This window comes from Rissa tridactyla, chromosome 8 (assembly GCF_028500815.1).
Source record: "Rissa tridactyla isolate bRisTri1 chromosome 8, bRisTri1.patW.cur.20221130, whole genome shotgun sequence".
Taxonomy (NCBI): domain Eukaryota; kingdom Metazoa; phylum Chordata; class Aves; order Charadriiformes; family Laridae; genus Rissa; species Rissa tridactyla.
Window position 1 is genome coordinate 14,731,254 of NC_071473.1, and position 27,853 is coordinate 14,759,106.

Sequence of the window (27,853 nt, forward strand, 5' to 3'; positions counted from 1 at the left end):
TTTCAATTCGCACTTGCAGAAATTTCATTTTTCTATCAATTCCGAAGCTAAAAGTTTACCATTACCAAGTCATTCTAAAGCTGGAAAACTCTAGCCATTCTCCAGCGTTACTCTTTTGAGACCTAAGACTTAGAAATATTGAAAAGAAACATAGTTTTTATTCACTTTAAAAATACTACATTCCCTCAAAAAAAACCCCTTTGATTTAATGTACTTTCAAACAAAATCCATCTATTTTAAGTGGTTTGTTTAATTTAAATAAATTTGCATGTCTTTCCCTAGAGGGTTAATTATTATGCCTTCTGCTATTTTGCTGATGTGCTGCGAGCTGCATTTAGGGGAGGTTACTTGTAGCAAATCAGATATGGCCAAAGTCACTGTCATTTCCCGGTACTGTACTTTTTTCCGGCGACTGTTTCCTTCACTTCATACACACAAATACTGAAAACCACAATGGCTTAACTCACATACAAAGACATTAGAGGAACTTAAAAATCTGAGCTGAACAGGAAGGATGGAGAGAAGCATAGCGCCATGAAGTACTTGATGCCGCACTGTATAACCCACTAACGCAGAAGAGAATTAAGTTTTAGCGAGTCAGAAATAAGAAAGCAAAAGGAACACAAATACTTAAGAGTACTAACTTGGAAAAGGAAAAGTTGGGTTCTACTAGCTGATCGAGCACTCTTTCTAGGTTTTAGTTACTGACATTTAAAATAAACCTAAGAGTTCTTGGAGCAGGGGTAAAAAACCAGGTCTAACCTCTCATGGTTATGAGCCTAGAATTAATGGCACATGAGATGTATGAAACACAGCCAATGCACAGGAAGGTAGCTAATGGCCTGGGCAAAAGAAAAAAATTGTGAGACTTAAAGAATAATACTGGCAAAGACTTTAGAAGCTTACCGACCTACAATACCTGTGGGGACGGGTGAGGATTCCTACTCCGGGACTTCCTGCTTAAATTCAGCCCATGTCTTACCTCTACAGATTTGGGTCTCTTGCTCATAAGGTCAAGCATTGACTGTTTTACACCATGCTCTCCAAAAATCAATAAATACAGGCATATAAATCCAGATGTGTAGAGCAGGAATATCTATATGCATTCAATATTTTAAGCCAATGCAGGTAGCTTTGTTTGAATGCAATACAAAACAGCACGATACGTAGAATACACTCATCTGTATCACATACAGGAGAATCGGTAGAACTTCTTTTCCCAGTTGTGATGGGCAAATCAGATGTTTGGTTATAAATAAATGAAAACAGAATCTTTACTGAAACTGCTTAAACAGCCTAAATCAGAGATACTGCTCTTGTAGTTGCCTATAATATAAAATAGCTACTGCAAATATAAAAAAGCAGAAATAAAGTATGAGTACTTACACCAAACATTTGTCTAAGATCTGGATCCCGGAATCTGAATGGTATATTTGACACATGAAGCCGTTTTGGCTGTGATTTGTTTTCTGTGTTTTCAGAAGATTGTGTCTGTTGCTGGCCATCGGTCTGTGCTGCATCATCTGTCTGCTAAAAGGGTAAAGCAAAACAAGTTAAAGCTTACTGTAAGTATTTCAGCCATTTTTAATATAAAGAAGTGGCGGCCTTAAATACTAAAAAAAAAAAAAAAAAAAAAAGAGACTGAGGAGGAGTTAAATCTACACAAAGGTACTGAAGAATACCAGAAGTTGAAATACATGAACATCAAATCTGTTTCTGTATGTGTCTCAGCAGTATATGTTTTCAGTGATACTTTTAATATGTATTTGGAATAAACTGGAGAATAGGAAAGGAGATTTTTATTTGTTGATTTTCTTAGCTACTTTTAAATAATGAATAACTATGTCTCCCTAAATTATGATACTGCTGAAAGCCCTTTAACCTCATCAGTGTTTGCCAATAGAAGAAACAGAATCTGCACGTCCAAATACCAGCCTACTTGCAGAAGCAAGCCCTACACTTTCAAATAAGATTAGTACTTTCATTCTGATGCCACTGGGACTTCTCCAGAGGAGGTAGGTAACACATCACATCCTAGTTGCCATTTCATAAGCAGTGCTAATGGGCACTAGAGGGTCATTTTGTCTAGATAAATGGTCACCGTTATGGAAAAGGCCTTGAGTTGTAAAAGGGAACAGGAGTATAATCAAGGGCTGAAGGTTGCCTGACATAAAAGTGAGACCCGGAAACAAAGTTCTACAGATTTTCTTTCTCACCAAAATAAGATAATGTCATGGTACTTTTTACTGGGGTACTGTTCCCTAGTTTTAAAATGCTATTTTATAATCAAAGGACATTGCTGTGTATTTCAAGTTAACAAACTTAATTATAAACCCTTAGAGAGATTAAGAAAAAACATAATGTCCTTTATCCAAAAAGTAAAACTAACCAGTACATTCAGTATATTGTAGACATTTCTGGGCTGTGTTCTTTAATGATATACAGTGCCTAATTAATCACAATGTATACAGCACACATTCACTAGAAAAAGATTTTTTCGTTGGTATTTTAAAACAGCATAGTTATTTTCTTTTGCACTGCTAGAAGGGATTTGGAAAAAAAAGAAGAGGAAAGAAAACAGCCAAATGAAATGACAAGGATCCTCTATTTTCTCTGTCCTTCCGCTTCCTTCTGAGCATATTCATCTTCCAAGTATTCATTTTTCTCTTGTGTTCTAATGTTACAGTTCAGCTTGTCTTTCTGACTTTTTTCATTAAAAAAAAACCCTCTCCCATTTCCTGCTACTATCAAATTTCTTTTGAGAGACAACAGTTTCAAGCAAAATAAAATGGTTAAATAAAATAAACCTTACCACACAGTTTTAGTACCAATAAGCCTGTCAAGGAGGAAGCAAAAGAACTCAAAGAGAATACATAATTTACATCAGTAATAACTACATATAAATTTAATTCTAGCAAGTTAAATGAAACATCATCTTCCCCAGTAAATGCAAATGTTCTCAAATTCAAAGTACAAACATTTACAATTTCCTGCATTGCCTATATATACTTCTGTGCTAAGAACACTTTACAAATAAAGGTCCTTATCATTTCTGCAGCAGCATCAGTTCATCAGCTGCGTGCACGTTTCATGGGATACGATGATACCCGTACACAAATACAAACTTTTGTGTGCACTAAAGAAGGATTTTCAAGTGATCCAAACAAGAAACTGGGAACAGCTCAAGTGTAAACCTAAAACTCAGTGAGTGCCACCACATCTCTCCATCTGCTACCCCCTGAACTCACAGGCAGGGTCCCACAAAAAACAAAATAGTTCATCTTCACAATTTTCTAGTGATTTAAATACTAAACACGGTATACAGCTGTTAAGAGACAAAAAACATGTTCCATGCTAATCTCTTGCTGTCTAAAACCAACTCAAAAATTAAAAATTTAGATTTTAGGCAACTGTTCCATCCATAAACACCAGAGACATTACTTTCTACCTTCGGGCCTTAAAAGGAGAAAAATATGAAGGAAATTTGGTATATGAGAGCAGGTGGGGGATGAGGGACTGGAAACTCTTAAAATACGACACTCCAGAAGAATTTAAGGTCAATTGCATTAATCTGAAGAGAATTAAAGAATTCTGAAGGTGCTGTTCAGCTTCAGGAACAAAGGGTGCCCCAGGAAGAAATTATACAATCCGCATACTGTATCAATGCAAATTGGAAAAAGTCATTTCTGTTCACTGTATTAACATAAATGATGAGAAACAAGGAGTAGGAGGGTTGAACCGTGCCCTATTAGCATACCAAAACATTAGGAGCAACTTCCGTACTAAGAAGCCGAACAGATACATTGCCAACAAAAAGCCAGTGAGGTTTCTGAAGATGATGCTAAAATGAAGGAGCCACAAATTATGGGTGAAGTAGGTAAATCCAGGCACTGTTATTTTCTGTGCGTTTCTTTTTGATTTTACCACTTTTATTCACAAAAGCCTGAAATTTCCAGTTTCAGCAAAGCATGTCTTAAGAGTTTGGGCAGTGAGGACTGAAAACTAGAAGCCAGAAAGTCACCATCATCAAAGACTCATACCTGTAAATGCCCTCAAAAAAGTGTGTGGCAGAATGAACAGAGCTAAACCATTTAAAATGTAGTAAAAGGCTTGCCAATATAACAGTGCCTTTACAAAGCATATGATCATCCACAAATCTACAGATGAGCCTAGGAAATCTGGAGAAGGATAACTACAAATTGAAATGGGAATGTGAAGCTTATACAAAAATTTCCACATAACACTAAGGAGACAAAATACACATAGGACAGGGGACACGTTGGATTTTGCAAAATCCCAGACAGGAAAGTTTCAAAGCCCTACGGACTCAAAGAGCTAGAATACAATTTACCTTACACATAAATAATACATTTCAAGAGAATATTTTCATTGCTAGAGGATCTAATACTGGTGTTTGATATTTCTTTAAAAATTAATTGAATTTGGTATATGACATTAGCCTCACTCCATCCCCACAGTCTAGTGCGCAATCAGTACAAGTCCTGACCTATTATGGGTTTGCTGTCTTTCAAGAGGCTCTCCTGACTCAATCAAGTAAATTAGTACGCTTTATGCAAAACAAATAAATAAATAACCCCCCAAGCCTTGTCATTAAACAGAAATTACAGAAAAGGGAGTACACTCTGTGTATTTTTTTCACATGACCTAATTTTTTTGAGTACAAAGCCATATCAGTTACCTTCATGTATCAAAAAATCATGACTTTAACTTTGTGAAGAGTTCACAATTCATAAATCAACTCTTCACTGCATTTTACCATTGTAACTATCTGCTAGATGGTGGTCTTTGCTTTTCCTTGTGTGTGTATTAGGTTTTTTCCTCTATGGAAGACGGCAATGTAAATTCATATACAACTTCTAATCCATTTTAATCTTGTTTATGGAACTGCTCTCTAACCAGTGATTTTCCATGCCGTATTTGTGCAGTCTGTTATTGCTGTGTGAACACCTTGTGTTTGATGTTTTTGAATAGCATCTTATTTTTCCAGATGATACCTCCAATTTATCAAGATTATTTTGAATTCTAATCCTGTCCTGCAATGTACTGGCAGTGCTTCCCAGCTTGGTATTGTTGCAAATTTAATAAGTATACACTCTATTCCATCATTCAGATCATTAACAAAAATACTGAAAAACACTGAGTCACCACAAATCCCTACAGAACTCCTTTTAATAAATCTTTTCATTTTGATAGTGAGCTACTTCTTAAACACACTTTCTAGTTTTCCACCCAGCCTGTTGTACTTGCATGTTTACCATATTTCCCAGCTTGCTTAAAAGCACATCTTGTGTGAAAGCGTCAAAGCGTCATGAAAAGAAAAATATAACATTCAAGGCTTTTCCGGTGTCCACAAGGCCACTGTAGAAGTAAAAGACTGTATCTTTTTGACAAATCTGTGCTGACAGCTATTCTTCTTGCACTTTTAGGTATTAAAAATGCAGCGTGCATTTACTCATTCCAGTATTTTCCCAGCACTGGAACTCTAATGACAGCACATCCCTTTAGCCTACACAACCAACACTTCTCTCTCCCTCTTCTTTAAAAACCTACATTATGTCTACTCTACTCCAGTTCTCCTGTACCTCTACTCAGTCTGCACAAGGTAACAGAGACAGACACTAATGGCTCCAAAATATTATCAGTTTAATCTTTAAATACCTTGGAACGGAGCTGATTAGAATCGGTTGACTGAAAAAACCCCACATCTAACTTACCTGAATATTCTTCTGTCTTTGAGACCGACAGCTTTCTCTGACAGTTGGGAAATTACTGCAATGATCACCTGGCTGAGGCTGACTTCTACAAGGAGGAATCATGCAAAGAGGAAAGATTCTCTTACCCTTCTTCCCAAGACTGCATTTCATTTTCACTCTCAAAGATCCCCTCTAGCCTGGCATCAACGGTCGGTTTCTCCATCCTGGCTGGAATGCCCCCTAGAACCACCTCTCTCCTGGCTGCCGTCTGTACACTCAGTCACAGAACTTGCCACCAGCACACTCCAACAGCAATCTCAGTTGACAGTTTGGCTGCAGGAAGCATCACATCACCTGAAATCCCTGTTATTCATGACTTCAGTACTGTACCTCTGGTAGCCTACTAAAGATCTCATGCACTGAATCTTACCAGCTGGATGGCTATGATAATTTTCAGAACAAAGCGGTCCTTTTTCCCCTCTAACAGTTATCTAGAGGCATTTCAGAGTCTCTCTCCTTCTACGCTGTGACCTCAGATAGGGCACCCCCTTAAATTACAAGGGAACGATTCCTTTTCTTGTCTGCTCTTCCAAATCAAGATTTACAATTTTATTTTCCACAGCATATAGTTTTTGCAGGTATGAATTTTCAACACGATTTTGAACATTTTATGGCACTTTGTGCCCTTCTATTGTGACGTAATTGGTCACAACAGCAACACGCAAGTACAACATGATCCAGTGTGGCCACAAAGCACAGAGCAGGTGTGGACACAGTTGGTACAATGTTTATTACAGGACATCAGTAAATACCCCAAAACAAACTGCTTCCATTTGCAAAGCCTGAGGTATGGAATTTCTATGAGACTGCAAAGTTCCTAAACGTTTCTAGAACCCTACATCACTCTTCAAAACTATTAAAGCTACTAAAAATAAATAAATACCCAGGGTGCAATAGTTCGAATAATTTTAAAAGAAGCTGAATGCTTTAAATGAATGCACTGGGAGCTGAAAGCACTGGTAATACAGACCCTTAGTGCTGTAAGAAATCAATGGCAACTGCAGGTTCTCGGCACCTTTGAAAATTCCTACAGATTGGCTTTTTTTCCTATGCGTGTCAGTCAGCGCTGTATCAGGTTAGTTTGCAGCTCTGAGGTTTAAGATGTCATTTGTCATCTTCATCAAAAGGTCATTTCCAGCAATTTGCTGCATGACTTTTTTTCTGGTTCCACTGAGAACGTATTTCTAATTTAAAAAATCTAATAAACAGTTACATATTTCAGCAGGTTATTGATGAGTGTTGCGTGGAGGGAACCACAGGATGAAAACTTCGGCATCCTATTGACTATAAAATGACACACACTGCTACAAAATCTTATTTAGGTAAAAAATATTTGCTATGGATATTTATTAATACACAATTGCAAGTTTCCAGCACCATTTTATGTTATAAATGTTAAAAAAAGTTGCTGAAACTTGAATCCTTTAATGACTGTTGATTGCCTTTGCGGGCACTTCACATGGAATTGAGATGCTCAATTTTCCATAATAATTTCTAACTCAATCGATATCTATGAGGTAAACAAGTTTAATCTTGGTGAAATTTAATTTAGGTATGGACAACATTTAGAGAAAATCACGTGAAGCATGCGTACATCTCTAAGCAGAAATATGTCTTCATATGTCAATTTTAATTTACCATTTCAAAGAATAAATATTCCTCTCTATCTTAAGACCCTGTGTCATGCTATTATTATTCGTTGATAGTTCTCTTTATAGTTCACTTTTCTCTTGACCTTTGTCCAGTCTTATTCAATACATACATATCTTCATTTTAATAAAAATGTTTTGCATTGTTATCATCTCATAAATATTGAAGAGAAACTATTTAACACAAAAAATGAGGAAATATATCTAACCCCTCAGAGAAATAAACCTCGCGAAACTGACTTCTTGAGCAAGCCAATTTAAATGAAATAGATATGTTCATAACATTGCCTAAGTATAGAATCTTATTAATATTTATCACTGAAATTATCAAATCAGTTACCAGAAGCATGTGGAGGTGTAAATGATATCAACAAAGATTTTAAGAAAACTAATACTAAAAGTAGATGCCCTTGCATATGATGTTTCATTACAATATCTGAAGTAATTCTCTGCCAGTTTGAAATAAACTCAGTAAAAAATGACACAGAAAAGAAAATCCTTCACTAGTCTGCATTCAGAAAACATTGTTGCTGAAACTAATGCAAGTTACATCTGATATACAACTTTTATTTGAGTCCCAGCTGTCTTCAATATTTATACATATTTTACAGGACTTAGTTTTTACGGATTTGCTCTTGTCTCTCTCTCAGTACATCACCATCTAGGGCTGTCACACTCCTTCCCTTTTCTGGCCAAATCACACACACTGCTTTTGGTTCCCATTCCACCACATATTTGCAATTATGAACTATTAAAGAATCTTAATGTATGATAGTCTTGAAACTTCTAATGAAAGTTATAAATACAGAATACAGAAATAGAAGACCAAATTCTCACGTACACAGAAATAAATTGAGGTTAACTCTCTTTACTTCAGTGAGCTACTGAAGGCTTAGGTGTTAGACTAACTTAAAATAGAAATCTTTCTTACAGGTAAGTAAATCTAAATCAAAGTGGATGTTTTAGAAAATTATTTTATATTTCATATAAGATACTTTCAGTATAAATATATGGTTTACCTTTTAACAAAATCCATCATCAGGAAAGTAGAAATAAAATTTAATGTTTTGTAAGCATTCAATAAACATTTTATCTTTACCAAAATACTTTTTTTTTTGTCTCCTTAACCCACAGAAACAGAAATCTTCTATTCTTAAAAGACCTCAATAAAGTTCTTTGAAGACTTCACACTGAAGTCAAGTTCTTAAAATCAATTTAAACACTATTTATTTTGGCCAGCCTAGTTTTTTCCACAACCGTCATTATTACCAATTCTTCCATTTTCACTGAGAGGAGATTAAAGGTGATGAAAAATAAGGTATGCCAGTTACGCTGCAAGTTTCTACAAACTCAGTGGTAGAAGAAGTTCCTTCAAACAACTGGCAGCAGGCAGGCATGGCTCTCACTAAGATTTATTCCGGAGTGATTATGCAAATGCAGGTAGGGGCTGTGCTGTTCTCCTGAAGCACCTGCTGAGAATATTTAGGCCTTTAAGAGCTGCTGCTCCTGTTGGGGCAAGTGACCCATGAAGAGTCTTAGATCATTCCATCTCATAACCAAAGAACACCCGATCCAGTGCACTGCCACAGGATCGACGTGCACTACAAATTCCTGAAGTCAGAAGAAACTACTATAATTTACCCAAAAAATTAGTAATTTAACTAAAAATAACCATTTTTAAAAACATTTCAGCAAATAATGTTTTTTGTTTCACTTTCTAGCTTTTTGCCAAGAATCTTAAAAATTTATAAAAGTGAAGAAAACTGCTAAACAAGATTTTTTTTCTGGATAAAATAAATTTTAACACTTCCTATTTGGAGAAAATATTATTTCCCTCCACCTTTTGTTTTTTTAGACCTCACTAATCCAAACTTGCAATGTATTTCACCCAGAAATACATTGTTTGGGGGTGGGGAATGCTTTAAAACCTTCATCCAGCTCTAATACAAACCCATTTCCCAGGTTACTCCTGACTGCACACAAGAGCGTTATCTCCCATCTTTAGCACTTGTGGCAAAGGCACCACGTGCAATAAAACAGACTGTTCGGTGAACCCGAAATCAGAGAGGACCTTTTGTACACTGTTTGGGCAGAAAAAGCAATTCCGTTCTCCTGCGCAGCAAATACTAATTTTCTGTATCCCTTTCTGTCTATCACTGAAGACAGTCTGTCCCATAATGTTTCTTATACTGGAATTGTGAGTGCTATACTTTCCCTCCATTCTTTTTCATTGACTAATCTCTCTCATTTTCTCCAAAACAAGGGTGGTGTAGACAAAATCTTTTACCCTCAAGCCCTGCTTTAAATGTAATGAAATGCTGTCAGAGAATAGGTGTTTGCATGCCACTACAAAAAGAACACTGTCCTCAATCTCTGCTTTTAGAGAGTAAATGGAACATAAACAGTAGGAATGCCTAAAATGGAACTAAACCTATTATGTCTTCCTGGACAAACTGAAAATAGGTTGCATTAGAATTACTTGAAAAAAGCTTTACCAAGTCTTGAGCATTCTTCTATAAACTGTAAACAAATACAAATTGGTTGCATATTTTTTAAACCCACACCAATTCTAGAAGAAGAACAGACTAATTCTAGTAGAAGAACTTGTAAAATATTTACAGGAAGAAAAGAGAGAGAAGAAAGGCAATAGAATTTTTTATTTTTTTTTTTAAATATACTCAGCGGAAAATTTAGTGCTACACTGAGCTTCTCACATATACACATGTACATAAGGGTAAAGCTCTTTAGAATTGTAAATTTAAAAAAAAAGCTCATTAAATTAAAAAAAATGCTCAAAACAGCACCTGCTTTTTCCTGCTGCACCAATCAAGTTATTTTTCAGAGAGAAAGAGCTTGTGAATGTCTTCCAGGCATTATTTGATTAAGTTGACAATATTATGTGAGCAATGGTTGAGTACCCACTGTGCTGTACTTTTGACCAAATTGATTTGTGTAATGAACACTTGCTCTGTCTCTTCTCTAGCCTGAATAGGGCTCTTGATTTAACCAGTGGTGCTGGAAGCCAAGTGAATTTACAGCCCCCACAGTCATTCTCTCTCAATCTGGAGAGAATAGCAGCAGCAGTACATGAGCAAGCATAATTCAATACATTGTGCTATAAGCGCAGAAAATAATATCAGAGAGCTCTGCAATATACCTGTTTGATTTGATTTGTAAACCTGATAAAAAAGCAATCGAGAAAAGTTCAGCAGAAAAAAAGATATATGCATCCTGAGCAAAAATGTAACCATACTGAATGTGTACAAAGAACTGAAAAAATCATGCATAGTAAATCAACTTCATACTTTCCTTAGATAATATTGCACATTTTCCATTTAGAAAGGGTTTAGATTCTGAAAAGTTACCTTTCCATTAAAAAGTGAGCAAAGAGAATAATTTAAAACCGAGTCTGGGACTTTTTGAAAACACTATTTCCCAAATCCACTCCGAAGAGTGTACCGACAAATGCGATGGGCTTCTATCTTTCCCGTTTTCTTAAGTAGCTCGACTGATTAATTAATCATACTGGTTTTGATAAATTTATATTCTGAAAAGCCCCAGCCCTGCATTGTGCTTCCCAGAAGCATAACAACATAGAGGAAAGGAAAAGGAGTTATCTACGCAGATACATCTGTTTGTACTTAAATGTTTACACAAAGGTATACACATGAAAAAAATTCTATCACTCTGCTTTTTTACAACTGTGATAAACATTACCAGAAATATCAGTGACTTTTCTTGCCAACTGCATCTCTGTTATCCTTTTCTCATGAGTGAAGATCAATAGTAAAGTCTCATTGCTTTCAGGATATTACAAGGTGAGATTATTTTTTTAAAGACAAAACCATATTAAGTGTCTCTTACTGCAAGGCGCGCAGCTCATGCCGCATCAATTTATCCCCTTAAGAATCCATTCCTGAAGACAACGTGCACTGTTCTTTGTGCTGATCTCGTGCAAAGTGCACACGATGTGGGACTTGCCATTTTGCACAAAGAAAAGTAACGGTATAATCACGACTGCATTTGAGAACGTTGCTAAGTTTCCAGTGTAGCCATGAATATTGCGTACTCTAGGAATGCTTGGTTTTAGAGATACTGAGACTTAAAGCCTGCAGGGGAAACCCTGACCCTCTTCTTTTCAGTGGTAAAATTTCCTTTTATTTCAGCCGGGCCAGAACTTCACCCCAACGTTACACCCACTTGACAAAATAATTTCACCATACCCACTACTTTCACTCAATTTTCCAGATTACAAAAGGTATCATGTTCCTGTTTTCATATCCTTCACAAAAACATTTGACTATCCAAAGCACCAAATGAAAACAAACCAAAGCAATTCCTTTGTCACCATACCCCGTGACAGTTCTGAAAAGAAACACACGGAGCAGCCAAGTCCCTGCTCTGCCAGGCCATCGTCTCCCATCTCGAAAGCACCGAGCTATCACGCTGGCTCCTGTGCAGGCTAGCAGTGCGTAAGAGCAGTCCTCCCCGACGTTTCACTACTGGCGAAAGTATGTTAGATGTTCACATGTGCCTGTTATTCTTATTAATAATATACATCTTTCAAAGTTGAGATGAAATGCGAGACACACACACTCAGCTTGCAAGCATTTTGGTGACCCACATACGCCAAGCGCGTATGGCGTTTTGGTGACCCAAGTGATGAAGTTGGACAGACAAGCAAGCCTGTTTCGTACAGGCAGAATACATTTATTTATAACATAGTGCGTTACAAGAAAGCAATTCCTTCGCGTAGAATGGCATTTAGAAACAAAGGCAAGAAAAAGTGGCTGCTCTCCTGTATGTGCTAGTCCAAAATTCTAATAATCTAATTTCTATTTGCCTAATTTGTATTTGCCTTAAATAATTTTCATATCAGACAAGGAAATTCACCTTTCTTTTCTCCCAGACACAGGGGACCAGAATAGCCCCTATACAATTCCAGTTTCACATGTCTCATACTACATTCAACATAAGCACATGTGGTCTGAGCAGTAATGGAGCCTGACAACAAAGCTGTATTGAGGCAGTAGGAAAGACAATCAACGACGTGCCCATACAGCAATTTGCCCAATCACCGATAGCAAACACTGGACCATAAGTGATGCCCCGGCTCCAGTGGGCTGCCAGGGACACTTGGGGTCCGGGTCACCTGGCAGCAAGAGCCAATGGTCTAAATGCCCTTTAAATGTGGGCGAGAGTCGTGCCAGCCCTCGACACCAGCAGCTGCAGTGTGATTTGAGAGAATGGTACCTTGCGTGTATAACATGGGCAGCACGCTGCCTGCACCTCTACCGTCGGCCAGGGGCAGGGTGCCAGCACACCTTTCTTAAGGGAGAAGAGACAACCACCTCTCCTCTGGAATATTTTATGTTAGAGGTCCTTGATCGATTGGATGAATACAATTTACTACCAGGAAGACAACATAAGGTTGTCTGGGACATTTGTTTTAGATATACGGCAACACACAAGCATACCCCAGTAGAATCCCTTAATCCAATTTGCCGGCAAATGAAAAAGAACCTGAATAATTTTGTGCTTTGCTTCAGCAGTTTCTATGGTTCCTGCTATTGAACATGCTTTGGGGCTTCAGCATACTGCATATCGTTCCAGGTTGAGGACTTTAAAGCAGTACTGATTATTTCTTTCATCTCTAGATGGATGCATTCTGGATGCTGATACCACAGGCTACAAGAAAGTACTGTTATTATTGTGATAGCTTATGCACAGAAAGCTAGCAGCCTAAATAAGAGATCATTAATTTTGAGGACAGATAGGAGCAATAAGATAGGTTTCTTAAGCGTCTGGTACTGCAGGGCAACCAAAGAGTTATTAATTACTTGGCTGCATTAATTATTTCCCCAATCTATCTTCCTTAACAATATGGAATATAGCCCTTACATAGTGCTTTACGGCGCCATTGCTGGATCACCATTTTTCTTCTAAAATAGTCAGCAGGATATGAGGGAATAGCGTATCAATCATGTTTGGAGTGGAAGCACCGGAAGCCATAAATGTTTTGGATCTGAACGTGTTGTCTCAAAACTTAGGCAAAATTTGCAGGTATAAAGAGCAGATATGATTTTTAAAAGAATATTCATGATTGGTTTTAATAGAGTTTTGACTACAACTAAGCAGTTGCCAAGTTCAGTTAAGGACATCCAATTGACATCAGTATATCAATAACTTGAAATGGAAGAAGGAATTACAGTAGGTTGCCTTAATGCATTATTTATTGTTTGCATTGATTCAATAACTATTTCTGAGCACCTACTGATCCCATCCATGAATATCACAACAACAACAATTAACGAAACTGTTCTCTAATCAGCTGCATCCTGGCTCCATCTGCCAAGAAGGAAATGCATACAGTCTATGCATATTTTTAGAAGTTCATTCTATATCTACAAAAACTAAATTATTGTGGTATTTTCACAGCATAATTTAAAAAGAATTTCCTTAGAAAACATTTTAAGCGGATACACCATGAAACATTTTACTGGTCAAAGGACAAAAGTATTAATTTAATCCAAATGAAATTATCTTAAGCAGTGATACATATTCAAAGAAATATTCAACTACTTTTGTTATTCCTCTTTCATCTGTTAGTCAGAAGACTAATATTTCTGATGTAATTCTTGTTACTCTTTCAAAGGACTTTAATAGTAGGAATGAAGTGTTTAAAAATAACTGATTTAATACTTGAAAGACTCATGTAAAATCAAGACAGGCAACAAATGAAAACGTATCAAAAAAATACCATGAAAATAAATAAAGAAATCTTGACTAGAGTCGATTAAAAGTTTTTTATCATGTGAATGGGAGCTTTAGCTTCACACTGCACAAGCTTGTTTGACAAATGCATCAAAGTATTACAAGAATAAAAAGCTATCAGTATCCTCAGCACTAAAAAATTACTTGTTCATGTCATTTTTGCCCACAAATTGCTCAACACATTTACATCCTAAATTCATCTCTTATTTCTCTCACAGTGGAGCTTGTTTCCTCTCGTATGCCTAAAAAGAAACCTAATGCTAAGGGTGGGGTTTCACAATCAGCTAAAGCCTCAGCACCACACCTGGCACGACGTTCTGCTTTTCGTGCCGCCTTGGGACTCTGGTTCCTTCCTCCCCAGCTTGTGTTTGCTCCAGCGCTTGTATAGGTTAACGCTGGTTCAGACCCAACGATCCAACTGGAAATTTACACTTCATAAAACGAGTCTGTGAGCTGATCCAATTCACAACTGAAGAAAGGGACATAAATATGGAGATGATGTTGGGTAAGAGAAAGCTGGAGGACAGGCCTATTCCTTTCTATGGCAGCACAGCCTTAGGTTACCTTAAGCCAGCATGGAAACCACCACGTACCCTTGACCATAGAGGAGGACTTCTGAGTTAAATAGATAAAATACATAAAACAGGAGTTGAAATGCTTCCTCTGTAAGTATTAATGGGGAATAGATATGATATGGTCTAAATATCAAAAAATACAGATCTGCTATCTAAAAATATGTACCAGTAAGTAACAAAGTTTAAGTGAAGAAAGGTAAAACAGATGAAGAAATACAGAAATGTTTTGTAAAGCTTACAGGTAAATATGCCTGATAGCTATGATATTTCTAAAACATATTCTTCTAAGTTACACTTTGAAAAGCAATCACATATTGGCGATAAATCAGGGCACAACGCTCTTGAGACCAAAACTTTCTGACTGATGCAAACGTTGTGGCAGTAACTTGGCTACTGGAAATCCATTCGTTCTCCCTAAGTAACTTTTCCTACACAACTCAGTTAGTAACTTAATATATGAAGAAATTATTCACAAGACAACATTAACTCAATACACAGGAAGGTGACTGTACTTTTTACCTGTGGTCATTCATTCACGCACAAGCGTCACTGTTATAAAATGGAATGATCTTCCTTCTTAAACGTTCAAATTAGCTTAAAAATTCTTGCAAGTATTATCCCTCATAAGTCAATGTTATAAAAGGCTGCAAAGCTGCAATAAAGTATATTAAATTTTTGTTCTGGCAACAGGCTTTATCTGGACAAAAAGATCTTTTAAAGTCTGTGACTACCTTGTAAAATACAGTGGCATTTAACGGTATTTGTCCAAATGAAAAATCATTAATGAAATACTGTGCTACACAGCTTCAAAGGACATTACTTTCTGTAAAAGAAAGGGAAGAAGTGTCTTTAGATGGAACATTTGCAGGTTTGGCTATGAAGAGTTGTTTAGAAAGCAATGTTTAGCCTCAGCTGGAATCAATGTGCTCTCGTTTCTGGAATTCCCCCCCTGAACTAGACTTATGTCATGCATGTAAAGTCCCTTTTTGTAAGACTTGTGTTGACACAACCAACTGCTGAGTGAACTTGTGAGAGCAGAGTTTCATGCCGAGAGAGAATGCTTGATTGCTACACTGCAAACTCATGAAAAGAAAGAAAACGTGACAGCACGATAAAAGGTTTTTCATTGTTTGACCCCTCACCTATTCCTGAATTCCTGCTGTGACTTTCCATTTGCTCACTTGCGTGTTTTAGCCCAAGGAGTCAATTCTTGAACCCTCTGAAACACAGAAGAATTTGAGGGTTCCCCATGTCACAAAAAGACACTTTCCAAATCACACTGCTCTTTTTATACTGAGGTATACATCAACTTAGCAAACAGCAGTTCAGCTCCAAGGCAGGATAGTAATTTTTCAACCTCAGTTTACCACCATTCCATGAAAAAATAGCTGGATTTATTTTCCTTATTGGTTATGTTTGGTACTCTCATATTTTAGCATGTAGCAACCAAATGTGAGCATAATTTCTAAAGAGATATCACTGTTTTGAATGGAAAAGCATGTCTGTGCCTGCACTTCTCTGATGCTGTCCTTTCTATAAAATATTAGATGAACTATCACTGTCAATGGAATGTGCCCAAAGTTTTCCACTAGCCCAACCAAAGTCAGAGGAGTCCACACCATGGAACATTATGCTTTACCTAAACGAGAAGCAGACTTTTTCATCCTTCTCTTCAAGCTCATCCAACACTTCATTGATGTGGATGACAATTTAAAGTTTTAGAAAATATCCCTTCTTCCTTTCCGTCTGCCCCTTAAAAAAAGAGAAAAAAAATAAAATCTAAAGAATACTGGATGGTTCACTGAATTTGTAAAGGGTTTAAATCACCAGTTCAAAACTACCTGTGAATGCTAATCTTATGGTGAATTCTGCTTGATCACATGAATGCTGCTTGTTACGGAGCTTCACCAGTGCAGCTTTTACTGCAGAACTGGGCAATAACTTTGATTACTAATACTCAAGTTTAAGGAAACATCTATTGAAGAAGTGGAAACAGAACTCAGATTCCCTTGAAATCAGATTTTCCTTTCCTGGAAAAGTTCTCAGGGAAGCAGTCAAAGAAAACAGTCTCTGATAGCAACCCTTGAATCAGGAGAGTTTGCACTGAGAGTTTAAAGCTATTTTCTATCTTTCCCTATTTCTCACAATGAGCTTGCCGACAGACCTCTTCCCTTGTTCATCCTCAAGCACAGCAACCAGAAATTCTTCAGTCAAGATATACCTATTTTCAACTAACAACTGTATAGAGAAGCCATTAGCCATAATAGTTTCAAAGCGCATTGCTATCTGTAGTTCCCTTCGGGAATCAGCACAGGATGTTACAGCCATGCTCACCCAGCCTTTATTACAGACTTTCATCTTCTCTTGAATCCTCAGAGATAAGGCTCAGTCCAGTAATGTTGTTTGCAGATGAAACAAAACTGGGTGGAGTGACTGATGCCCCTGAGGGTTGTGCTGCCATGCAGAGGGACCTCAACAGGCTATAGGAATAGGCCAGCAGGAACCTCATCAAGTTCAACAAAGGGAAGTGCAAAGTCCTGCACTTGGGGAGGAACGACCCCATGCACAGAGGAGCGACTGGCTGAAAAGCAGCTCTGCAGAAAAAGACACTGGAGTCCTGGAAGACAAATGGAATGAGTCAGCAATGTGCAAGGTATTGGAGTATCTGACAAACAAGGAGAGAATCAGAGATCTGGTTCTGTTCAGCCTGGGAAAGAGAAGAACTTGGAGAGGCCTTATCAGTGTGCATAAATACCTGATGGGAGGTAGTAAAGATGGAGGTAGACTCTTGTGAATGGTGCTCACCAAGACAAGAGGCAATGAGCAAAAGCTCAAGTACAGCACATTCTGTTTAGATGCTGGGAAAAAAAAATTTCCTGTGAAAGTGACCTACCACTAAAACAAATTTCCCAGAGAGCTTGTGGAGCTCCATCCTTGGAGTTGTCCTGTGTCCTGTTGAATAGGACACAGTCCTGAGCAATCTATTGTAATTGAATCTGCTTGATTTGTCTGCAGATCAAGACCAGGTCCAGTGATGATGATCAGGCTTGGACGCAGCCCAGCAATCAGCAGGCAGGTACAGAGGGATGGGGCAGGACAAAGATCAGAACAGGACATCCATCAGCAGGTCAGAGTCCAGTGCAGCAGGTCCCATGGCCCGTTGGGGCAGGGCTGGGGCTGAGCTGCAGACCAGTGCTCCTCCACGGTCACTGGGGCAGGGGCTGGGGGTGCCGGGCCATGGGTGGGAGTGTGCTGGGAAGCCCAGAGGAGGCTGAGCAAGGCCAGTAAAGCCTAGTAGTGCCCTCACAGCCCTGGCAAGGATGAATTCATAAAGGCTGATGCCAGAATAGCGTAAGAAAACAAGATGCAAAGGAAGATCTAAAAACAGAGTGGGAAAAATCTTCAGTTGTCTGGGCAAAGATTTCCTGCTTGATAGAAATTAGCGCTCTTGTGCTCTGCAAATTATGTACATCAATGCATTTTATTCTTACATAGCAGACTGGTTCTCCTTTTCTGACTCATAGTTGCTCTCATTAATCAATATGCTTTTGTTTTTAATTTAACAGCACCGCATTAAGTGGATTCTTTTATTTTGAATACTGCCATCAACAATAAAGTTTCTGCAGACCAAATTTATGCCCCCCAATTCAATGACGTAAATCCACTTTCTTTTGATTTTTCATTTGCACCTGTCCAGCCTCACAGTATTAAGAATGCTGCCCAAATTTACCTGACTTGGTTCACAAATCTGTTGCAGGTGCTATGAAGAAAAAGAATACAACATGTAGTCTCTAGGGCACATCACCTCCAAAAAACCTAATTTATTAACTGAACATACTTGCTATTGATATTATTGATGTTTTAATAACATAATACAATAACGATAAGATTTGGCGTTACTTTTCAAACATAACTTTCATCTAAACAAGTGAGAAAAAAAAATTAGTTTCGTTGTTACTTACATGAAACAACCCACCCAACAAAAAAATTCTAAAAATACCAGCAACAGCTCTGAGTTGCTCACTGCAATTATCTGGGCTGATCTTGCATTCTCTGCACACACCATTTCTTCTGAAGAAGTATTGTTTCAAATACCAGGCTTCACAAATTATCCTGATCCAGTATCTGATGTTTACTTCAAAAGATGCAAGAAACCCTCTAAGAAAGGCAACCATTCAGCAAAGCTCCTCCCTCAAAAAAAGTTCTCTCCGTTACCCCAAGTGGGAATGTGATCTTCCTGAAATATGCCAGGCTCACCTCTTACAATATTCTGTATATCCTTTTCTAAGTACAGGTGGGGTTGTTATTCAGTTAATTCCTCTTTGGTTTTATGCTACGTATATTTATGCATTTGTAAAGGCATGGCTTTTCATTCCTTCCTCCACCTTATACACCACACAGATGTTATTTCGTAGAAGTACTGAACTGTCTTGGAACACATAGCTTCCACAACACCCTTCTTCTATATCTGTTGGGGGTCTTGCATGCATTGCATTTTTTAAAATTTTTTACCAAAAAAACAACCAAAACCAAACCAGGACATCCTTTTTTCCCTCTTCTACTGTCATGCCTAGTGCTTCATGAAAATCCTCACAATACTAAAAAGTGGTCAAAATTTATACAGCTTGTTAATCTTATTGATCTTGCAGGAATATTACGGATATACTAAGTGTGCCCAGATCCTTTCTGAGGTATACAGAATATCCCCCACACACTGAGAACCATGTTTTCAATGACTTTGTGCAAAGGAGAAACAAGCTCTTCGACACAGAAAAATGCAAGCCTTCACACCTTTGCTTGAAATTGCAGTAGAGTAAACATGATGTAAACACACTGCCGGCAAATGACAACTGTACAGCTTTTCCCATCGCTGTTCTACAACATCCAGCATCTGATGGCCATAACCCAAACAAACAAGACGCACCACAGAGAGGAAGGACTGATGCGCTACAGGAAGGCACTCCAGCATAATCACTTTCCTCATTGTGCATTGATTTACGTAGTTACACTATTTTCCCTTTAAATCTCACTTGTATATCTAAGATTCCCATATCCCTCTCTTGCATATTCTCTTTACATATATAGTATACAGTGTAACAGTGTCACTACGTAAATAAATAAATAAATAAATTTTTTTGTGAAATCATGATTACTGCATCGACTGTACATTTTTAGGATTTTTATTCCTTTCTGCATTACAGTGTCCTTTCCACCATTTATCCTGAACCTCTGTAACATGACTGAGGTCTCTCTACACACACTTTGTTTCACGTACTAGTAACGGTAAGCTGTAATGCTCACCAGATTCCTTGAACTACAAATGAAGTTGGCTTTATTATTTCCTGCCAAATGAAAGGAAAAAGGACCATAACCTAAGGAAAACTCACAGAAGCATACTATTGCTATCAGCCACCACCCTCTGTGGGAATAATGCCAGTTTTTGATATCCCAAAGACAGTCTTCCATGAAACTGAAGGAATTATTTTTCCATGTTTTTCATTGTATTTCAAACCTCAACTGCAAAAGAAAGCCCCACCAATCCTTATAAATCATCCATTTAGGTTAGTGGACTGAAACTGGAAAAAGGGGAGAAAAAAAAAAAAGAAAATCTTTTTCAGTTATTTTTTTGAAACCTACTTCTCAACCTAAGCTTGTCTCCCTAATTTACGTAAAATCTCAGCCAAATAGATTTTTAGTTTCTTCAGGAATTTAGGGACATCCAACTGCATTTCACTTCAATGCTGCTATAGAAAACATTTCGTAATCTAACACATACTCAAAAGAAACCATTTCATGGCTCTGTTCTGCTCTCTTCTAGGTACAGAATTTTCATTCTACGTTGTACTCTGACTAAACTTGCCACTTCTTAAGGAAAAAAGGGTTTGGTCATTCAGTTTGACAACCAAGCCTACACTGTATATACCATACTTCGGGAATGCGAGGAAATCACAAGGGTTTTTTAATCTATAAAGACAGACTTTATTCAGGATGAGCTAAGAATCTTCTTTTTGTGAGCAGAACTTAGACACTAATATGGGAGGACATTATGGCGATAATTATCAGCTATTGGGAGTAAAACTCATTTAGGAATAAAACAAACAGAGAATACTTAAACTGATTTCATCCAAAGAAAGAGAAAAGAATAGCTTACAGAAATATGGCATGAATGGCATTTACATTTAGTATCATCTGCTTTTGTAACACTTTCCCCTTCCTCTGCTTCTGAAGGAAATACTGTCAAAACTGCTCTTTGTTGGATTTCTGGAAATGGATTTACAACTAAAATTGTAAATTATAACCTTTACTGTCTGCTCATTTCCATCTTAGTAAAGAACACTGTGCATCTCTTGACCACTCAATAGCTAGAGAAGAAGTATCACAAGCATTTTTAATTATTATTTACAAAATGAAAGAAAGAAAAGCAGGGCAAAAAATGAGACTCACAATTTGAGGTACAATTTGAAATTCCATCAGTTATTTGCATAACCATCCAATATGTTTTAATGACTGCAGTTATGAGATTATATAAATTCATGAAGAATATATATTTATTAACACATATACTCAGGACTCTTACTCTTCCCCAATTAGAATGTCAGGTGAACATTTCAGCTAAAAGAAAATGAATTGTGAGCTAAAGATGAGCAGTTCTGTCTCACCTGACTTACTCAGGAGAAGAGGCTCTAATAGACATTGTGGAGTGCATGCATTAAATTAGAAACCATGCCATTGATTTTTTTCAAATTTCCTTTAAATAAAACGGAACAAGAAAAGGTTAATTAAGTTCCCCCATGCAATTCTATTAAGAATATCCAGGATTACTGTAGCATGAGGAGGATATTTAATTCCAAAAAAAAAAGAAAGAAATATACAGCTAGTCAATCAGAATGACTGAACAGCTGTGGCTGCTTTAATGCAATGCAGACACTGAGACTATTAGAGCAAAAAAAAGCCCTAACAAGCAAAATAAACAAACTTTCTGCCCAGAAGTATGATACAGAAAGCCTCGTAACCTAATATACAAGTATGAGATGGTAATATATAATACTTTTTTGTATTATCATCAAAATCCTGTATCTTGTAATACAAAGCAGCACTTGACAATATGAGTCATGTATCCCTAACTTGATACACTGGCCTACCAGGGTTTTGTTATTTGGATTTCTAGCTTGACCAATTGTCCCAAAATAAAATAAACCACCTCCAAATTTGTTAGGAAATACATTCTTTTCAGAGACGTTATGGAGGCTTTTACAAGACAAGTATTTCGCTTTCTGTTCTCTCACAGGTATCTGTGCTAATTCTGTCAGAGCAGAAACTGCCTGCAGTGTGCTTTGAAAATTTAAATATGCTTTAAACTAAAAATAATAATCTACAGAGATTTAACTGAAGATATATTTACACAATCCAAGCACTATCAACTTTCAAATTGTATCTTAATAAGAACAGTATGTGTTGATTTTCAACACTTAAAAATAATAATAAAAAAGATAGATGTATCTATATCAAATATTTTCGCGTAGACATTTTTCTTGTTTAATTCCCCAAAAATATTTAATATCCTCCAGACACAGGTGTAATTCATTGAGAGAATAAATTGAAAGTAAAATACTTCTTTTGTAACCAGAGCACAGAGGAGGCTGAAAGCAAGTATCAACAGTCTGCAAATAAAAGTTTTTCATATTTGATTCCAGATTTTATTAACTGCTTCAATTTAGCTTGGCCAAGACATGGCACTTCATTGAAAAGAGTGGAACTGGCTCAAAAGATTAATTACAGTAAAATTATCCTAATCTGTCATAAGCTCCGATATAGGAATAAGAGGAAGTAATTTGCTTCAGTAAAAAGCAATGATCACCAAAGCATGAAAATTAACACTTCACAGAGGTAGATATTAAATGAGAAATATTAGCTGCATCAGCATATTGGAGACAACTATAAACTGCAGAAGACTTCTAAGACTGAGAAGTACTATAGTTTATTATGATAAAGTAAATTTTATCATTCAGTAAATGCTCACTTTGTGAATTTAGCACTGTATTTCTTTCTCTTCAAAGGAAAATTGCATTACTGCTTTACAGAATTTATACCACTTTTGTTTCCTTTATGCATTATTGCTTACTTTATCTGATGGAAACTTATTAATACACTGAAGGCAAAAAAATCACTGAGTGTTACTTTATTTTATTACTTACTTTGAGTACACAGACAACACCTGACATATGCTCTTCAGAAATTATATTAGTCAAAAAGAGTTTTTTATCAGTTTCAGTCAGTGGGTAGATGAGAGCTTTTTTTTTCTTTATGAAGAGAAATAAATATAAAAAGTTAAGTACACCTACACAGTGAAGATACTCTGGCTTTACATTCTTGTATTACAGAATAAATTCAACCCAAAGATTTTATAACCACTAGCATTTATACTGAAAGGTACTAATGCATCATTATGATCTAGCAGGTTGCTCGCTGTGTTTTACAGCCTTTCACACTACATTAACCTTTTGTACCTCAAGTATTTATGACCTCATAAGTAAGTATTTATCAAACTGAAAGCTCATATACAGCACTGTATTTTACCTATCATTGCTTAGGAACATTTATAATTTCTTTTTGCCTGAATTTAAAATCACTTAGGTATACGGTCCATAATTTTAACAAAAACATTAACGCAAAGTAAAACTATTTTTCCACTATCCACGAAAATGGCTAGATACAAAACTGCCAAATGCCTCAAATAAGGTCTCATGCCAATGTGAACAAAACCTTCTCATGCAAATTTTATTCTAAAATAAAGTAAGATTTTTTTAGAAACAGCAAATATATTTGTTATGCTTTCTGCAATATTCAACAGTGTATCGCAGCAAAACAACACACAGAAGTGCTCCAGGTACAAGAACCATCGCAATTACCGAAGTCATAGATTCTCCAACTACATATCATGCTCTGTATTTAACAATAAAACAAAACACAAACAAACCACAAAATATAGCAACTCGGGCAGTACGTATGCTGTGTGAAATGTCCCCATGCTATATGCACAGCCACGTCTGAGAAAAAAACAGCAGTTGATTAGTGTCTTGTACAAATATTGCACAAATACAGTGGTGCTCGCAAATATTTTTCCTGGCAAATCAGTATGAAATGTGAGGTACTGAATCCTACCATGAGCAAGGCAAAATTGTAAGCTTACAAACATGCTCCTAGAATTTATGGCTAATAAACACCACTGCATAAGCTGAGCATATCTCCAAGAGAAACAATGCCTGTCTAAACCTGTCGTTTCTTTGCTCTCTACTGGGGGCGTGTGGCAGGGTAAGGCATTGTCCTCCTATCCACAGGCACCCGAGTGACGGCAAAAGGAAAAAAAAAAAAGAAAAAAAAAAAAAGAAAGGAAAGGAAAGGAAGACCATAAGGAAGAATGTCACAGGAAGGGAAAAGGGGAAAAAAGGTTCCTGCTGCTCTGCTTCCATCTTCTGTACAATTAGGCAGGGACAATGGTTGAAAGCACAAGAACTCAGTCTCAACCTCTGAGGGCTTTCTGCTTGCTGGCAATCATACTGAGATACAGATTACTATTGGCCTTGCCTGCTGCATTTACTGCAGAAAAAACCTCCCAATATCAACAACTTTGTTACAGACGGAATAGATGAAGGAGTTGCTGAGGTGCTTTGCTCCCGTAGTGCCCTCCTCCGACAAGATGCTGCCAGTCGACCCCCCTCCCGATCATGGTCCTTGTCCATATTGTGATCTCCTGCCACCCTTCTTGCAGCTTTCTCAAGACTTTACAGTGTAGGTTTTAAACTCAACCACCCAGTAAGTCAAAGGCTAGTTTTCAGTCTCCCTCTCTCCTGACAGCTGCAGTTCCCTGTATTTGTAAAGCTAAATAACCCAGCAGAATGCTTTCATATTTAGCATGCGACAGGGAGTTTTAGACTCTCGTCACCTGACCTTTGCTATGATCCTGGCAGCAGTCACATTCCTCACGTCATATCATGCCCCATCTTTGACTCCTCAACACTATTCCTCTGCAGAAGAGAGCTGGAAACTGTGCCAAAGCAAAGGAGCAGATGCATCTTGTCATTGTGTGACACAATGGACGACGAGATCTCAACCCCACATGGTCTGCATGGTATGTCTGAAAGTTAAACCAGGGTGCGGAGTTCTGCCTTTTTTAAAAAAAGATACACATTACCTAAGTAACAGAGTATCTCACCAAATTTTTTCCTTATTCATACACCTGAAACATAGCATTCACACATACCAAGCTTAGACTGTGATCTAGTCAATGCTCAGTGCTCCAACAGCCCACACCAGTTCAAAATTAAATTCAATTTAGCATTCAGTAGCATTCTCCTGTTATGGGAAAAAGACTATTTCTTGGGCCAGGCACTTGGGCTCAGGACGGACAGCTTCTGCAATCTATTTTGTCACAGATTTGCCCCTGGCGGGTTATTTAAGCTACCTGTACTCCAGTTCCTCCTTTGCAAAAGTGGAAAAAACAATAATTGTAATTCAGCAAAATCTCACAAAATGGTCACAAGGATGAAATCAATCTTTTCATGAGATGCTTGGAGGGGATCATCCTCTAAACTCAACACAAAAGAAATAATCACACTAGATTAAAGTGTGATTTATTATTCAGAATTAGCATTATATTCAGAAATACCTCAGTCTTACAGTCCACTCCCAAATCTAAAGAACTCTTGAATATTAAGAAATACATTTATCATTTGAAGTCACAAGCTTGTAAACTCTCTCTCTCAAATTGTTCTGTGTTACCCTGTAAGACTGGTAGGAAACGCAATTCAACTTCCCTCGTGTAAGGAATAATCACCTGGTAAAACGTCGGAAATTTTAGAGAAAAAGAAGGGCCACCTTGCATTCAAAATCAGGTTAGAGCAGCCCTGTAATGCACCAATAGATTGCCTTGTGCACCGACAAGCTGCTGGCGATATAACCCCCTTAGTCCCTCAGCTGCACCAAAGCGGACAACACACTCTGGTCCTAAGGCAGTAACACAGCATGCCATACATCCTCCTTCAGTCACTGTGACATCTCTATGAGGGGAAAAAATCCACAGTAAGACTTCATAACATTGGTTACATCTCTGTGACAAGGTGATTCATCAGCACCAACAAGCTTGTACAGCGCAACACTGAACCCCCATGTTATATTCCTGCAGCATTAAACATCAGCTTCCAATATTTCGTGTATTTCCCACTCGGCCTCTACTATACAGGAGAGTGGACAGTGAGTTCATGGCTACGGAGATACCATTGAAGCAAACAAAGGAAAAAAAACTCTTTAAGCCATCATAGCACTCAAGCTCTTTCTCTTCATGATAGAGCTGGCATAAAGATGCACTAGAATATTATTTTCACAAACCTTATCAAAAGGTGGTCAAGATACAAAGGTATTTCAGCAAATGTGAGAGCAACAAATTTATCCCTGGACACTATTCAATTTACCAAAGAGCCCACCTGTAAATAACGTAACTAACATTTGGCATGATTAATCTACTCTTACTGAAGACTGCAAATACCTCATTTGATTGCTGCATTGGATCAGTCGGGCAAGGTGTTACAAAGCATCCCCAAAGGATTAGTACTTTCAACTAAATCTCAGGGATTTCCTAGTTAATTCCCATCTCTTCACCTGAAAAGTATGATCAAGAACAATTCCTTGCAGTAAATGCACAGTCTGTTGCAGGGGCAACAAACTTTGACAAACACACCGCCGCTCAGCCTCCTTCCCCTCTTCTCAGTCCCAGCACCAAGACCACACACAGCCAAGGGCACAGCTTTCCAGAAGAGATGGAGCATGCTTGCAATACTCATGAAACCGTAAATTGTAAAACAGATTCAGGTCTAGTCTAAACACGAGAGGTTACTCTGATACCTGTGGAATGACTATGCTATACATGCAGTAACCTTCCTGTGAATGTTTTAAGTAATAATGAATAACTCTATACTGAATCAAAGAGTCTTCTAATAAAGACAAAGTACCATTCTTCATGGAAGAAAACAGATAGATAGATAGATAGATAGATAGATAGATAGATAGATAGATAGATAGATAGAGAGGCAGATAGAAGACAATACAAAACTTGAAAAATCCAGTAATATGAGCCCCTCTTCCTTCCCACTGAAGGCAAAAGGCTTAAAAGTAAGTTCAATCAAAATAAAAAATACCAGGGTCCTAAATTATGCTAGCTAGCTGGTTCTAAACTTAGCAGGTCTAAATGACCAGTATCTGAAATACGTCAAATCAATAATTCAATTAATTAGAAAGCTACTCAAATTTGGGCCAATACATTATGAGTGTTTAGGTCAAGGAAACTGGAAACACTGAGACCACCTGAAAAGACTGTGCACGGAGATACTAAACAGCTGATGATAGTAGAAAGCAATTTTATATAGTGGTTGGCCATGGCATACTTGACTAGTAGGGCTGCCACATTTCTCACTCAGAAATGTGATGCACAAAACAACGTTTTACTCTATTTTTACTATAGACAAGACTTGCAACACATGCATAGTTAGGATAATTAACATCATCTATGTCATCTGGCACACTGAATGTATGCTACATTTCTAGGCATGCAACAGTTTATTTGGGAATCTTAACTTTGAAAAACCACAGACAAACATGCCAAGTCCTCAAATTGCACCTGGATAGAAGTTCCAGGCAGAAACATCAGACGCGTTGGGCTAAGGTGGACACATGGGATACAGCAAATTTGCTGTCCTGAAAGTATGTACTTGAAAAAAGCCCAAAAACAAACAAAAAAACCACCCACACTTGTGTTGAAAACAGACGCATCTTTTGCTGTAACAACAATAATAAAAAGAGAAAAACCTTGGCTCTTTCCATTAGAAAGCGTAGAAGAGAATCAGCCATTCAGACACTAGTACCTGTGATTGAACATGTTTTGTCTATAACGCACGTTACAATCTTTGCAAAGTTGACTTTACTGTACATGCAAAAAGAGAAGTAACATGGGAAATGGCTGCAAGTTTCTCCTCGAGAAAGAACAGAGAAATAAAAGGAACGGATCTGCAACACTTTCAACTCAGTGGGG

At 37.5% G+C, this 27,853-nt stretch overlaps 1 protein-coding gene across 12 annotated transcripts in view; it reads right to left on the reverse strand.

Annotated features, from left to right (window-relative positions):
• Positions 1-27,853, reverse strand: part of RBFOX1 (RNA binding fox-1 homolog 1) — a 1,295,853-nt gene that overhangs the window by 97,611 nt on the left and 1,170,389 nt on the right. For all 12 annotated transcript variants that reach the window (XM_054212203.1, XM_054212205.1, XM_054212206.1 and 9 more), the window contains one exon: positions 1,387-1,530. In XM_054212203.1, the coding sequence (XP_054068178.1) occupies positions 1,387-1,530 (144 nt within the window). The remainder of the gene's footprint in view (positions 1-1,386; positions 1,531-27,853) is intronic.